The 12,250-nt window shown below is 47.9% G+C and overlaps 2 protein-coding genes across 3 annotated transcripts in view; one reads left to right on the top strand and one right to left on the bottom strand.

The window, feature by feature from the left end:
* The window catches only part of STAR (steroidogenic acute regulatory protein), a gene marked incomplete at its 5' end in the record, with an annotated part of 10,997 nt that extends 8,438 nt beyond the window's left edge, over nt 1-2,559 (top strand). The window contains 6 exons of the mRNA XM_009640561.2: nt 520-633; nt 921-1,048; nt 1,131-1,289; nt 1,878-2,062; nt 2,244-2,337; nt 2,426-2,559. Coding sequence (XP_009638856.1) covers nt 520-633; nt 921-1,048; nt 1,131-1,289; nt 1,878-2,062; nt 2,244-2,337; nt 2,426-2,533 — 788 coding nt within the window. The remainder of the gene's footprint in view (nt 1-519; nt 634-920; nt 1,049-1,130; nt 1,290-1,877; nt 2,063-2,243; nt 2,338-2,425) is intronic.
* Nucleotides 2,560-3,729: 1,170 nt separating this feature from the next.
* ASH2L (ASH2 like, histone lysine methyltransferase complex subunit) lies at nt 3,730-11,734 on the bottom strand. 2 transcript variants are annotated; one of them, XM_009640553.2, is made up of 14 exons: nt 11,553-11,734; nt 10,715-10,803; nt 10,292-10,386; nt 10,061-10,156; nt 9,737-9,832; nt 9,425-9,500; nt 7,248-7,341; nt 6,654-6,871; nt 6,266-6,433; nt 5,715-5,908; nt 5,196-5,288; nt 4,699-4,797; nt 4,310-4,369; nt 3,730-3,859 (listed from the first exon to the last, which is right to left on the bottom strand). In XM_009640553.2, exons 2-14 carry the CDS (start codon nt 10,785-10,787, stop codon nt 3,752-3,754), a joined length of 1,470 nt encoding a protein of 489 aa, XP_009638848.1. In that variant the 5' UTR covers nt 10,788-10,803; nt 11,553-11,734; the 3' UTR covers nt 3,730-3,751. The 2 variants fall into 2 exon arrangements, 1 of the variants encoding a protein (XP_009638848.1); XR_004842253.1 differs by lacking the exons at nt 3,730-3,859; nt 4,310-4,369; nt 4,699-4,797 and having other exon boundaries at nt 5,200-5,288; nt 5,374-5,908.
* Nucleotides 11,735-12,250: the final 516 nt, after the last annotated feature.

A 12,250-nucleotide genomic window follows, 5' to 3' on the forward strand; every position in this document is an offset into this window, starting at 1 on the left:
AGGGCTCGCACGGGAGGAGGCTGGGGTCCCCAGTGCTGCGCTCCCCACCCCGTGCCCTGCTGCTCGCTGGGTTTCGTGTTCTCCTATCTCCACAACCCATTTTGCCACCAGCCCTGTTTCTGGGGTCCGAGGGGGACGGCGGCGTGCCATGGCTGAATGCGGAGGGTAGCTGTAGGTAACGCTCCCGCTGGCTGTGAGGATTTTGTATTCTCGTGCTCCGTTTCCTACGGCCTTTCCTGGGCACCCACAGGATTGCCCCTCGGTATTTTTATGACTCTCATCTGCTCCTGGCTGGGACCTGGAGCAAAGCCCTGGTTGTGCAGGAGAGCTTTGGTCCCACAGCAGCGCAATGGCAGTCGGCTGCTCTCTGTGCCTGTAGGGACTTGAGCGAAGGTAGCAGGTAAAAGGAGGCAAGCAGAGACTTCTTCTATGTCGTATGTTTAAAATTGCAAAAAAAAAAAGAGAGCAAAGCCCAGCAACCCCTCCGCAGGTGGTGAGCGATGTGCTCTCTGCCCTCAGGTCTGAGAAGACAAGCTGCTGTCACCATCAGCCAGGAGCTGAGCAAGCTCGCCTGCCGTGGTGCGGGACCCAGCACGTGGATTAACCAGGTTCGCAGAAGAAGCTCCCTGCTCAGTAAGTGACCGGCGGGGAGCGGGGGGCTGGCCCTTTCTGCCAGGGGGGCGACCGTCACGGGGCAGGGCTCTGGGGAGCGGCTGGAGGGAAACCTGCTTGTGGGTTGCCCGTGCTTCTGCTAAGCACCGGGTGAAGGCAGGCGAGCGGTGGGAATCGCGTTTGCTTCCCCGGCCCCTGGGCACGGTGAAGTGTATTTGATGTAGATGAAGCTTATCTGGTGCTGTGACGTGATAGGCAACTGTGCCATGGTCTTAGACTCACCCCTGCTTTTGTCCGGTCCTGCGCAGGCTCGAGGCTGGAGGAGAAGCCCTTCAGCGAGATGGAAATGTCTTACATCAAGCAAGGCGAGGAAGCCCTCCAGAAATCACTCAGCATCCTCGGGGACCAGGACGGCTGGAAGACGGAGACGGTGGTGGTAGGGGCTCTGCTTTGCAAGCACAACGACCTGGTCCTCCTGTAAACATTTGTGATGTTAATTCTGCCTTCCCCTCTGCCAGGATAACGGAGACAAAGTCCTGAGCAAGGTGCTCCCGGACGTGGGCAAGGTGTTCCGGCTCGAGGTGGTGGTGGACCAGCCCCTGGACGCAGTGTACAGCGAGCTGGTGGACAACATGGAGCAGATGGGGGACTGGAATCCCAACGTCAAAGAAGTCAAGGTAGGGACCGCGGGTCAGACGTGTCTCAGCCAGGGGTGGGGGGGTCTCCCACACCTTGGCTGGTGTCAGAAGGGCCAAAGCAGCGCTGGGCCCGTCGCAGCAGGAGCACGGGGATTTCTTCACCCGTTCTTTGGGAAATGAGAAGCCAGACTTTACCTCGCCCGCTTCCTACTGCAGGCGTGGAGCTTGTCCTGCAGTAACGGCGGCGTTCCGCACCAGCCGTACCGGCGTGCCCGCGGCGGAGGGAGGGCGTTGCTCAGTCTGTAGGCAATGTGCTTGCATGGTAGGGGCCCAGCTCTGCTGTTAAATCTGTGCCCTTACTGAAGGAAAAATAGCTCCATACCCCAGCGTGCAGGGAAGAGCACTTTGCTGTTCCGCAGCTTGTCTGGAATAAGGGAAACACCTTCCCTTTTCAGGTATTGAAAAACTAATGGTCCGCATTCTGGGATGAAGCACGTTTGCAATTGTTCTCACTGTAAGCCCTGAGTTTTTGTACGAGCGCCTATTTGCACGCGCAGCGATCCAAGCTAGCTTTTAGCTGTGTTTGGTAAATGCCTCCAGGTCACATTTTAATTCTCAACTGCCCAGATTCTCCAGAAGATCGGGAAGGACACGGTGATCACCCACGAGAAGGCGGCCGCTACCCCCGGTAACATTGTCGGACCACGGGACTTCGTGAGCGTCCGGTGCGCTAAGAGACGTGGCTCCACCTGCGTGCTGGCCGGCATGTCCACCAAGTACGGAGCTATGCCAGAGCAGGACGGGTTTATACGGTAATCAGCTTCTGCAGTCCTTTACATGATGTTTAGTCAGACGCACACGCTAGCTTAGCCTGGGCTCAGCGTAGTTAGGTTCGGCTCAGTAGCAGGAACTGCATAGTGCATCAGCACCGCTGGAATTCAGAGGCTAAGTCAGATGTTGCTTTCTAACGTGCGCGCTCTTGTGCTCCTACAGAGCCGAGAACGGCCCCACCTGTATGATCCTGCACCCGCTGCCCGGCCGTCCTTCCCAAACCAAGCTGGTCTGGCTTCTCAGCATTGACCTGAAGGTAAGTGGTGCGGCAGACATTTCGGAGCCAAAGCAGGATTTGCATTCGAGGCAAGCTCCGCTCACGGGCTGCGTCTGCTCCCCTCCAGGGCTGGCTGCCGAGGACCATCATCAACCAGGTTCTGTCCCAGACGCAGGTCGACTTCGCCAACCACCTTCGGGAGCGCCTGGCCCGGACGGTGGCCGTGAGCTGCTGACCGTGGCCTCGCGTTGTAATGCCTTGGTCGGGGGGGGGGAAGTAGGGAGTCTTGTAATGGGGTAAGTTAGGCACCATTTAATTACAGCCTGTGCTAATTAGCCAAGGCCTTTAATAGTAAACACCACTAATTAAGACATTGTTTTGATAATTAAATAACTAAAGCTTTATTTTTTGAAACTAGAGGCAGAGGCCTGACCAAATATTTGAGGTGGTCCTGCACTTGCTGCACTGAGCATGTGCTGGCCCCTGTGACCTCCCTCACTTGGTTTCAAAAAATCAATAAAGCTTTAATTAGGGGTGTCTACTCTTAAAGGCCTTGGCTAATTTGCCCCTAGGGAGGTTGCAGGGGCCTGATGGGGAAGGCAGGAGGACCAGCACATTTTACTCCTCTTCTTCCCCCAAAACAAATGCAGCGCTTACCTAAAAATTTTACTCCCTTCTTCCTGCAGTGAAGCAGCTCTTAATTTATTTTTCCTGTACAGACACACACAGAGTGTCAGATTATTTATTCATTCAAAGCTCTGCAGTGATGATCACTGGCAGGAAGCCCGGTATAACTTGTCAATGCAGTGAGCAGGAGGAGAGCTCTGAGGCATAGCTACTTTAAGTCACAAGACAAAAAAAGAAAAGAGTTAAAGCCTTTATTTTTAAACTGGTTTCCAGTTTGTGGAGGGGGGAGAAAAAAAAAAACCAAAACCAAACAGTTTGGACAGCAGCCCAAATTTCAGTCTCACATGCAGTAGTCTTTGTTACAACACAACCCTGCTGTTTACAATTGGCTGCACGGGGCTGAGCAGAAGTGTCACTGTTGCTTCTGCAAGTGTACGCACAGCAGGTAGGTCCAACTACAGCCTGCTCCCCCTGAACGAAGGACTGTTACGACCCAGGTACAGCACACGAGGAGTTACCTCAACAGGATAGGTGCTTCTTCAGCTAGCTACACTGTAAGAGTTACTGAAGACTCCCAGGAGAGGCCCACAAATAGCACAATACATACCAGGACTGCAGTCACTTAAGACTCCAGCACAGTGGCGGCGTGTGAATCTCCAGCAGATAACGAATATACATAACGCCTGCCCGCGAGAGCCGCGTGGGCTTCAGCCCGTTTGCTCCTTGGCTGATGGCTCCGAGTGATGCAAGTTCCTCTATAATAAAACCCACTTGACTGGATATACCCACTGTGTCATTTTTGTTAACGCTGCGCCGCCTGCTTTGGTTATGGCTCCCAGGGTGGACTCCGTCTTCCGTCAACTTCTGTCTCTACGTGATACAGCACATCAGCCAGCGTGTGCTCTACAACAGCGCCCCAGCCCATGTCGCTCATCTGCAAGGGGAAGGACAGGCAGTTAGCTCGAGTCGTGCAGGACTCAAGGCCAAGGAGGGCCTAGCCCTGGTGTACAGCAGCGTTCCAGGACTCTTCCCCTCCTGAACGGGGCGGGGGGGGAACCAAGTGTTTCCCTAAAGAAGAATTCAGCCCTCCTACTGATAAAAAAAGCTAACACAGGCAAGAACAGGGAGTTTATAATCAGTCAAGAGGAACAAGGCTATTTAGCTAAATTTTAACTAAGTCACTTGTTAGGCTATCTGTCCTGGCCTTAAATATTTTTAAATACAATCCTTTCAGCTACACTATCCCCGTACGGAGGCCAAAGAGGACAGATACAGGCTTGGTATAAATCGATCCCACCACCACAATAAAATCTCAACCACCCTTTGTTTAAATGCTGCGAGGCTCTCACAAAGCAGGGTGTCAACGGCTTCAGTTATTACTTACCGGACGGTAAGTGATATCTCTAGGTGGATACTTGAAATAGGGCCCAAAGTTTATGGAAACCTGTGGAAAACACATTTATCACTAGATCCAAAAAACTGGGCAAATTGCTTTAGGCTTCATCTTCATCCCCTCCTGCTCCTGAGCCCACCTGCACCCTGTGCAACGCCCCATGAACAAACATCCTTGGCACGAGAGGAGCGCGTTTGTGCAGCAGGTTGGTAAGGTTACACCACACAAGCAAACAGCAGCGTCGTTCCACGGTCGCGTCACTAAAATAATGCCAGCCTTCCCTCTTCACTTGCTCAACACGCTCCCAGAGTGCCCACGCTCTATGCGGTACTAAAACTACGCTGAACTTAGGAATTGTCTTTCAAAGCTGTGTCACTTACTGTGCAGCCTTTGTACAAAGAAATAGCAGGAAAATAAACTCCTTCAAAGATGTCTTTAAACGCAACTCCTTGGCTGGCACCATTCTTGAAGAATATTATCTAAAAAGAAAAATGAAGAGGTTTGGTTTGTGGGGATTTTTTGGGGGGGTTGGTTTTGTTTTTTTTTTCTTTGTTTTTTTGTGGTTTTTTTTTTTTCCTTCCCATTGATGCTTTCATGACCTTACCTGGCAACTCCAAGCCCTAAGAGGCAGCTTAAGCTATGCTCCCTTCATCTGATGCCAATTAGTGACAGCAATAATTACAAGTAAAGGGCACAGCTGCTTTGCTAAGTGGACATTTATTGTTGCTTTAATAAAGCATTCTCCTTTTTGGTGAAGCACTAATGATCAGCCTCCCTTTGTGCTCATTAAATGTAAGCGATTAAGAAATACAATAAGCCAGTCTCAGCAGGCTCTTCCCCAAGTTCTGCATCCCCCACCTACCAACACTTAACTCACCTGGCTTCCGGGTGCTTGCTTTAGGCTCTTCTCTGCTTTGTCCACAAAGTCCTTCTCTTCAAAGTACAAGTAGCTTTTGAATTTGATCAAAGCCTGGAATATTAGCAAACAACCACTTCAGAAGTAAGCCAGAAAAACTGTTAACCTTCAGTGACAGATTAAAGAAGGGCAGACCTACAGGAGCCCTGCTCTGGGACAGGCGTGCCTGGTGTGTCAGAGTACCCGTGAAGAGCGATTCACACATCTCAAATGTTTGAGAACCAGGAGGGGAAGAGAAGATGAAAGGAGATGTGGGCACCCTCCTTCAGCTGTCCATGCAGAGTCTTCCCTTGCAAAACCTCTGGGTGGTTCTGGGCATTTTGTTTTCTTGAGATCAATGCTTTGGACCTGCCCGCTGCGAACCCCAGAGGTCAGGTGGAAAGGACACACTCAAAGGGGGTAAAAGTGAGGCTAGAGCAACCTGGTTTCCACTTGTCCTCCTAGCCAACGCTTAATCCGATAGTGAACTCCACACCTCACCTTATCTTTGTAAGTGTCAGGCAGTGATTTGGCTGTCTCAGTATCTTCTGGAAGACTGATGTAAAATCCCAGTATATCACCCTGTCCATAGCCAGATGAATAGTGTTTCCCTATCGACTGGTGAAACTTTGTTCCCTTTTTGCTGCGCCAGGAGTAACTGAACTTGTCATATCCCAGAGGCGCCTGGAGGTTCCCTGCGGAAACCAACGTTTCTTCGTGAACATACACAGCGTAGCAGGAGCACCTCTGCGAGTCCCACTTCAAGTTTTGGAACAGTAATTACATTTGTTAACAAAGAGGGCTGCCATTAGTACAAATGCATTGACTACAGGGTTAAGCAAGGCCAAGCATGCAACAGCATGAAGGATCCACCCGTACTGCAGTTCTGCACAGTTTAGATCACCTGCAGAAAGAGTCTCCCCCTTAAGAAAAGCAGTGGAGAAGCGGGCAAGCTGAACGTGACTTACCCTCCTTCAGCCTAAATTACTGGGGAAAGAAATACAGGAACCAGTTGGAATCCACTGCTAAGAAATACTTGGTAAATTATTTACCTAACGGCTGTGACCAGCCTAGTCTGGCAGCTGTGTCTGGAGGCATCTCATCCATGGATATTTCAAAGTACCACGCTCCTTTCCGCACTCCATGCGAGGCTCGTACCATTGAATAGCCCTTCTCGCCGATAACAGTCAGCCTGTCATCGGAAATCTTTAACTGAGGCGCTGCAGTAGACGAGAGAAGATGACACGAGCATTTAATTTGTGATTTCTAATGTGCAGCGACGTCAAAAGGCAAGTGACCATATAGCAGTGGATTTAACATTTGCACCTCTAAAGCAATTAAGTCTGAAACTTCATTAACGAGTAACGTGAGGTTACAGAAGCTGGCCCCTCATAAGAAGAGCTGGCTATACAACCCGCATACGATGAGCAAGCTTTGTACCTCGGTCATGCAGTGCTAGGAGGACGCGTTCATACAGGCAGGCTCTGTAGAGGTCTCCAGGAATAGGTTTTCCTGCCCAACAGTCTAGCTCCAGCTTCTCTGGGTCGGGTGCGTGGGGGTCCGGCTCAGCCAAGATGTAACGATATCCATCTTTATTAAAGGGATGTTCCAAAGGATAACCGTGGGGTGGTAAGCGCTGAGCGGAAAACAACGGGTCACTGCGAAACACAAGAACTGCAGGTTGGCATCTCACAGTGGCTGCGGTTCAGTCACAAGTCAACTGGGGACAGCCTCTTAGAGCTGTACCCATGGCGCTCACAGCCTGCACGTCGCGTTGCTTCCGAGAGCCTGTGTGAAACGAGCACGTACTCATCTATGAAGTGAGCCTGTACTCATCTATTTCAACTGATTTCTAGCATGTGACCTATCAATAACATCACGGGGTTACGGCACGATTCCCCATAAATCTACCAAGGGCAGGGACAGGCGGGAGGCAGCTTAAGGCATCAAAAGTAACGCTGTCCCTCTGGCTAGCATGCAGCACCTTGCTAGAGATGCTCACCTCTGTGCCACCACGCCCACCTTTCCTCTTACCTTCTGGTTTTCTTGGCTGTTCCCGTGGTCCCTCCGTCCTGCTGCTTGCGCTTCGCTCCTCGTCCCTTCCCACTGCCTCCCGCAGCAATTCCCCCTAACACAGAAACCACGGCGTATTAAGCAGCGGATGACCAGAGAGCCCCCCCCGTGAGCACAGAATCTCCACAAACAGGAAGGGGGCAGAGGCAGCCGAAATGAAATCAGTTTGTGAGCTCAGGTACCTCCTTCCACAGTTATATGTGACACGGATTTACTGAAAACGAGCACAGCAAAATCCAGAACTTTTGTGTAGCTTCTAGCCAACTTCTGAAATGTCCAAGTTCAGAGGGGAAGCCAAGTGAGATAGATTTACCAACAAAGTGAGCTCAAGCTTTTGAGGGGAGAATGAAGAGTATTTTCTGTCATCAAAAGCTCTACAGGCAGGAGCATTAGGATCCACTGCAAAAGCAGCATTTGCTTTCGTGGAGATTCCAGTCACAGTTCAAATTTATTTCTGCAAAAGCAGCAGAAAACGCAACCTGCAGCGCACACCACCTGATGGTAAGCAAATTCATCACCCCAGTGACACACTGTGCTGGAGAAACTCTCCGACACCAAGAAGCAATAAGCACTCAACATTAAATTTCCATCTATAAAATAAAACACACCTAAGTTGAGAAAAAACGAAAAGCAATAGAGGTGTTTCTCTCCAGTATTACCACAGTCAGTACCACGGTCGAGCGTTTCGTATCAGAGTACCCAATTTTTACTCACAAATAAGACTGTAGTATGGGAAAAGCCACACGTCAAAGGTAAAATGTGATACTGATCCTAGTCTGGTTAACACATTCACTTGCCTATGCGTTTTATCATCACACCATTTTGAAAAAGAGTCCACTGTTGATTTGCACAGAAAACTATCAAATTTTTATGTACTGTAGATAAACACCTTCACGAACCGCATACCGTGTCAGAACTAAAAATACAGTCAGCTTTTAAATCAGCATTCCCCTTACGGCGTAAGGGACTCACACCACTGAAGGAATACCATATTCTGCACCAACATGGCGTGATCTCAACTGCACTTGCTAGTTTTAGAGCAGATAAACACTTCGGCTCTCCAGTTTGTCGTCACTTATTTGCCTGAACAATCACAGTATCATACCAGCTCACCGATTCAGACCACTTGTTTAGGCATTAAGATTTAAAACTGCAACGATATCAGATCAAATCATACAAAGTAAGAATAACCATAAGTGAAAATAAAACTTCAAACCAGTCAAGTGGGGCAGAATATGATAATTAAAAGCTTCTAACTGCTAAAGATTAAAAAGTGAAATTGTTGGTTTGTATTAAAGTATTACTGCAATCACATCAGGGCACGCTTTTGATTTTTAATTGACTTTAGCTTCTAAGATAATTGAGCAAAAAAGCTTTGCAAACAATAATACTTAAGTTTTAGAAGCTGAAAGGTAAATATTCACCTCCCAAAGAGGCTCCACCTGTAAGAACAGAAGTGGCACCACATATTTGTCAATCTTCCAGAAATTAAATAAAAAACAACCAGTGCATGAAACAGAGACAAGGCAGCCTTAGGTATCTATAACCCTGTTTAGAAAGCCCCAAACACCTCCTGTTAGATGCTATTTGAATGTCTTTAGCATAGAACGGCTTAGCCTTGTGCATGAAGCAATCTCCTCGGCAGTTAGTACTACTACAGTAAGGTTACCCTAAGTCACCTCAGCGAGCTCAGCAAAGTTGTTAGCACAGCTGCCATTCCGCAAAAAGGAACAGTAAAATGCAAGCAGAGATTATAAGGAATAATAGAAACTTTCCCCACCTACTTTCAAAACTCAGAGTGAGGGAAACAGGAAATCTGAATAATACAAGTAGGTAAATTAAGATCATTGTGGAAGAAAACGGACAAGCCTTGCTTTCTTGCAAGCATCTTGATTTAGCTGGCTGCCACGAAGCCAGAAGTTGAACCTTCGCAAGAAGGCAAAATTAATCTCTGCCTACAGAAAGGCATGGTAAGACTGGCTGTACATGTTTTGAACATAACAAGCATAACCTCCGTTCACACAGCAGGTTTAACCACAGCATCTCCACTGACACAACCGCACAGACGCCCAGCTAGAGGGCTGGGAGAATGCAGCTTAGTCCCAGATATTCAAAAAACACCTGATTAAAGAACTTGCCATTTAAGCTTCCACTGGTGGATACAGCATTGTTCTGTTTCTGGTTATCATATGCAGGACCAATATTGGCAAGATCCTGCAAGAGAGGAAAAACCTGATGAATAGACTCGGTCAAACTTACCACGCAAAGCCCGAACTCGGCACTCGCAGGCGCCAGAGCACTCCAGCACGTCGCGTGGCACAACACAGGCTCACAGCGTGACTTGGCCAAGTTTTGCCCATTTGACCGAGCACAAGCCACCAGCCAAAAGAACCCCCACCCCTTCCTCCCAGCTCCCCACGGCACACTGTCATCCCTCTCTAATTACGAACTTGGTCTAGAAGTCCAAACTTGGGGTAATCTTCTTCTGGGTCCTTACTCCCTGGGTCTGGATGTTCTTTCACCAGGAACACATCTCTTTCTTTACACTGAAATAGAGCAGGAGATTAAGTTATGCAGGGTAAGATCATACCAAGTTCATTAACAAGCGTTTAAATCATAGCATTCGCTATTCATACGTAGCATGCATACCAACTACATAAGAAACATTAGCATCTCCACCATTTAGCTCTAAGTCCAAACCTCAGCACACACAAATGTCAGACAACCATACCACGTGCAGCAAAGCCTCCACGAATTTAACTCCGAATACTCACCATAGTTTTGACGATATTATTAGGCCAAGTCATTTTCCCAGGTCTCTGTCGTGTTGTCATACACTCCCAGTATTTATCAATAAATGGGATAATGTCCTGTAAAAAGAATAAAATAAAACCAAGTCTTAACAGCTTGGGTCTGAAAGTCTCGATGCCAGTGCTTGTTTGAGCTTGCTCTTCACTGAAATCAGAGCTGACGTAAATCCGTGACAGTTTTTGTAACAGCCATACCTTATCTTTTGAGAACATAGTCTTTGGGTGCTCATCTTGGGTCCTCGACTGCCACGTTAAGTTGGCCAGGGCACTAAGGCACATCTCCTTGAGATCTTAAAAAAAGGTACCAGAGCTAGAATTACACTCCAGGGTGAAGATCAAACATACAGCCACGTACACAGCGGTTACTAACCAGGCAGCATCCATAAGTTCTGTCCTAAGTCAGCAGCCCTCACGGAACAGAAGATTTTCACCATCTTAGCACGTTAGTAGCAAAACAGCGAAGCATTTTTAGAAAAAGGCACACGTGCTTGTCACCAATATGGGAATTTTTGGTCATTTTTGAGAAGCTTCAGCAGAACCGTCCCACTGACTTTAGATAGAATGAGGCCTCTGGGATTATCTTGCACAAAATTTCAATGAAAGTGCTTTTACACTTACTCGCTTGTTTTCGTAAGAAATAGGTGTTCCCACTGTGATGGCAAACATTGCAATGGAAGCTGTAGTTGGTCATGAAAGGCAGACACGATCTGGAAAAGAGCACGCTGATCTGTAAGTTCTGCTGTACGCCTGCCTGACTACATTGGGTTAAGAAATTAATTATTCCAGGTTAACAAATTAGTTATTCTCTCTCTCCCTCTCTCACACATCTTACAGGTTCAATGATATTTTCATCAAATTGAGTTTATCCTGGGCATCAAGAAAAAGCATAAAGCTTTGAGAGAAGTGTAAGCAAGCTAAGTGCCACCTTCTTGTTTTAGAGAAGTCCTGAAATTCATTCAGCAAAATAAGAGACAACCCAGAAGCTCTGGACAAAGAGCTCCATCCGAGTCCATTTCAATTGGAAGTCTAGAGAGTACTTTTAGGGACAAAACACAACCAAAAAAGTTAAGTTTTTAATAAGTTTAAGGTCAGTCCCACAGAGGTTCGGGAAAGCAAGCTGAACTTGCTTTTCACTCACAGGAGAGTTTTACTTTTTGTTCACGCCAATTGAAAATGTCCGCTGAAGGCCCCTCTGCTTTTCAGATGACACCTACAGCCCCTAAGGCACTAAGCCCAAAGGTGACTCTGAAGGTCCCGAGGTCCAGACAAAGATTATTTAAAGTTGAAATGTATGAACATAAACATTTCCTGCTGCCTTGGGTAAAGCTTTTGTCATTTACATAACACGCTGGTTTCCAGCCTGGACAGGGTCCTGGTCCTTGGGAATTTACACTCCGAATACTTCCATTTTTGCCACCCAAAGTTTCACACCCAGGGTTAAGCAGAGCTTACGCACGTGGTGTCAATGCCGAACGTGTCTGCGGTGAACCACTTTGTACAAATTCCACACTGCAGCTCTATCTCTCCAAGCTGCCGTCCGTTCTCTTCATCCACGGAGCCTGCCTGAGCATCCAGGACTTCAGAGTTGTCCCCAGCAGCTTCCTACAACCAGAGCAGATCAGCAAACTTGGACTGGCTTAAAGATTGACCGGATCAGACAGGAAAGAAGTTTTGTGCAGTAACCTGTTAAGGCAGGAGAACTCAGAGGAAATAATTCTTTTTCCCCTGATGCACAGCCATGCTGCGAGCGAGCTGGAACTATTCTGTAGATTCGGTTAGTCAGAACTAGCCATGATAGGTGAGGATTTAACTCTTTAAAGAACTAAAACTGGGGCTAGGGGGATGGAAAGTCCTTATCTTCTGAACCACAGGAACCTCTTCAGATTTTGTTTTTTGAATGACTACCTTCTCACCTTCTACATCTTCATCACACCCCTGACTTTGTTAATCTTGGAAAACCGAGGATGCCCATTAGTTCTAACACCTCAGGCATTGCCAGACATCTATTTGTTATGTAGAAATGCTTCATCTTCTGCAAAAAATAATTCTGCGCTTGCCCTATTTCTACACCACGTACAACCCGTGGTGATCTTGCGCCCTGTCACCTGTGCAAAGCCATCGCTACCAAATAAGAGTCGTTAGGGAAAATGTGCT

This window comes from Egretta garzetta, unplaced genomic scaffold, assembly GCF_000687185.1.
Source record: "Egretta garzetta isolate BGI_Z169 unplaced genomic scaffold, ASM68718v1 scaffold296, whole genome shotgun sequence".
Taxonomy (NCBI): domain Eukaryota; kingdom Metazoa; phylum Chordata; class Aves; order Pelecaniformes; family Ardeidae; genus Egretta; species Egretta garzetta.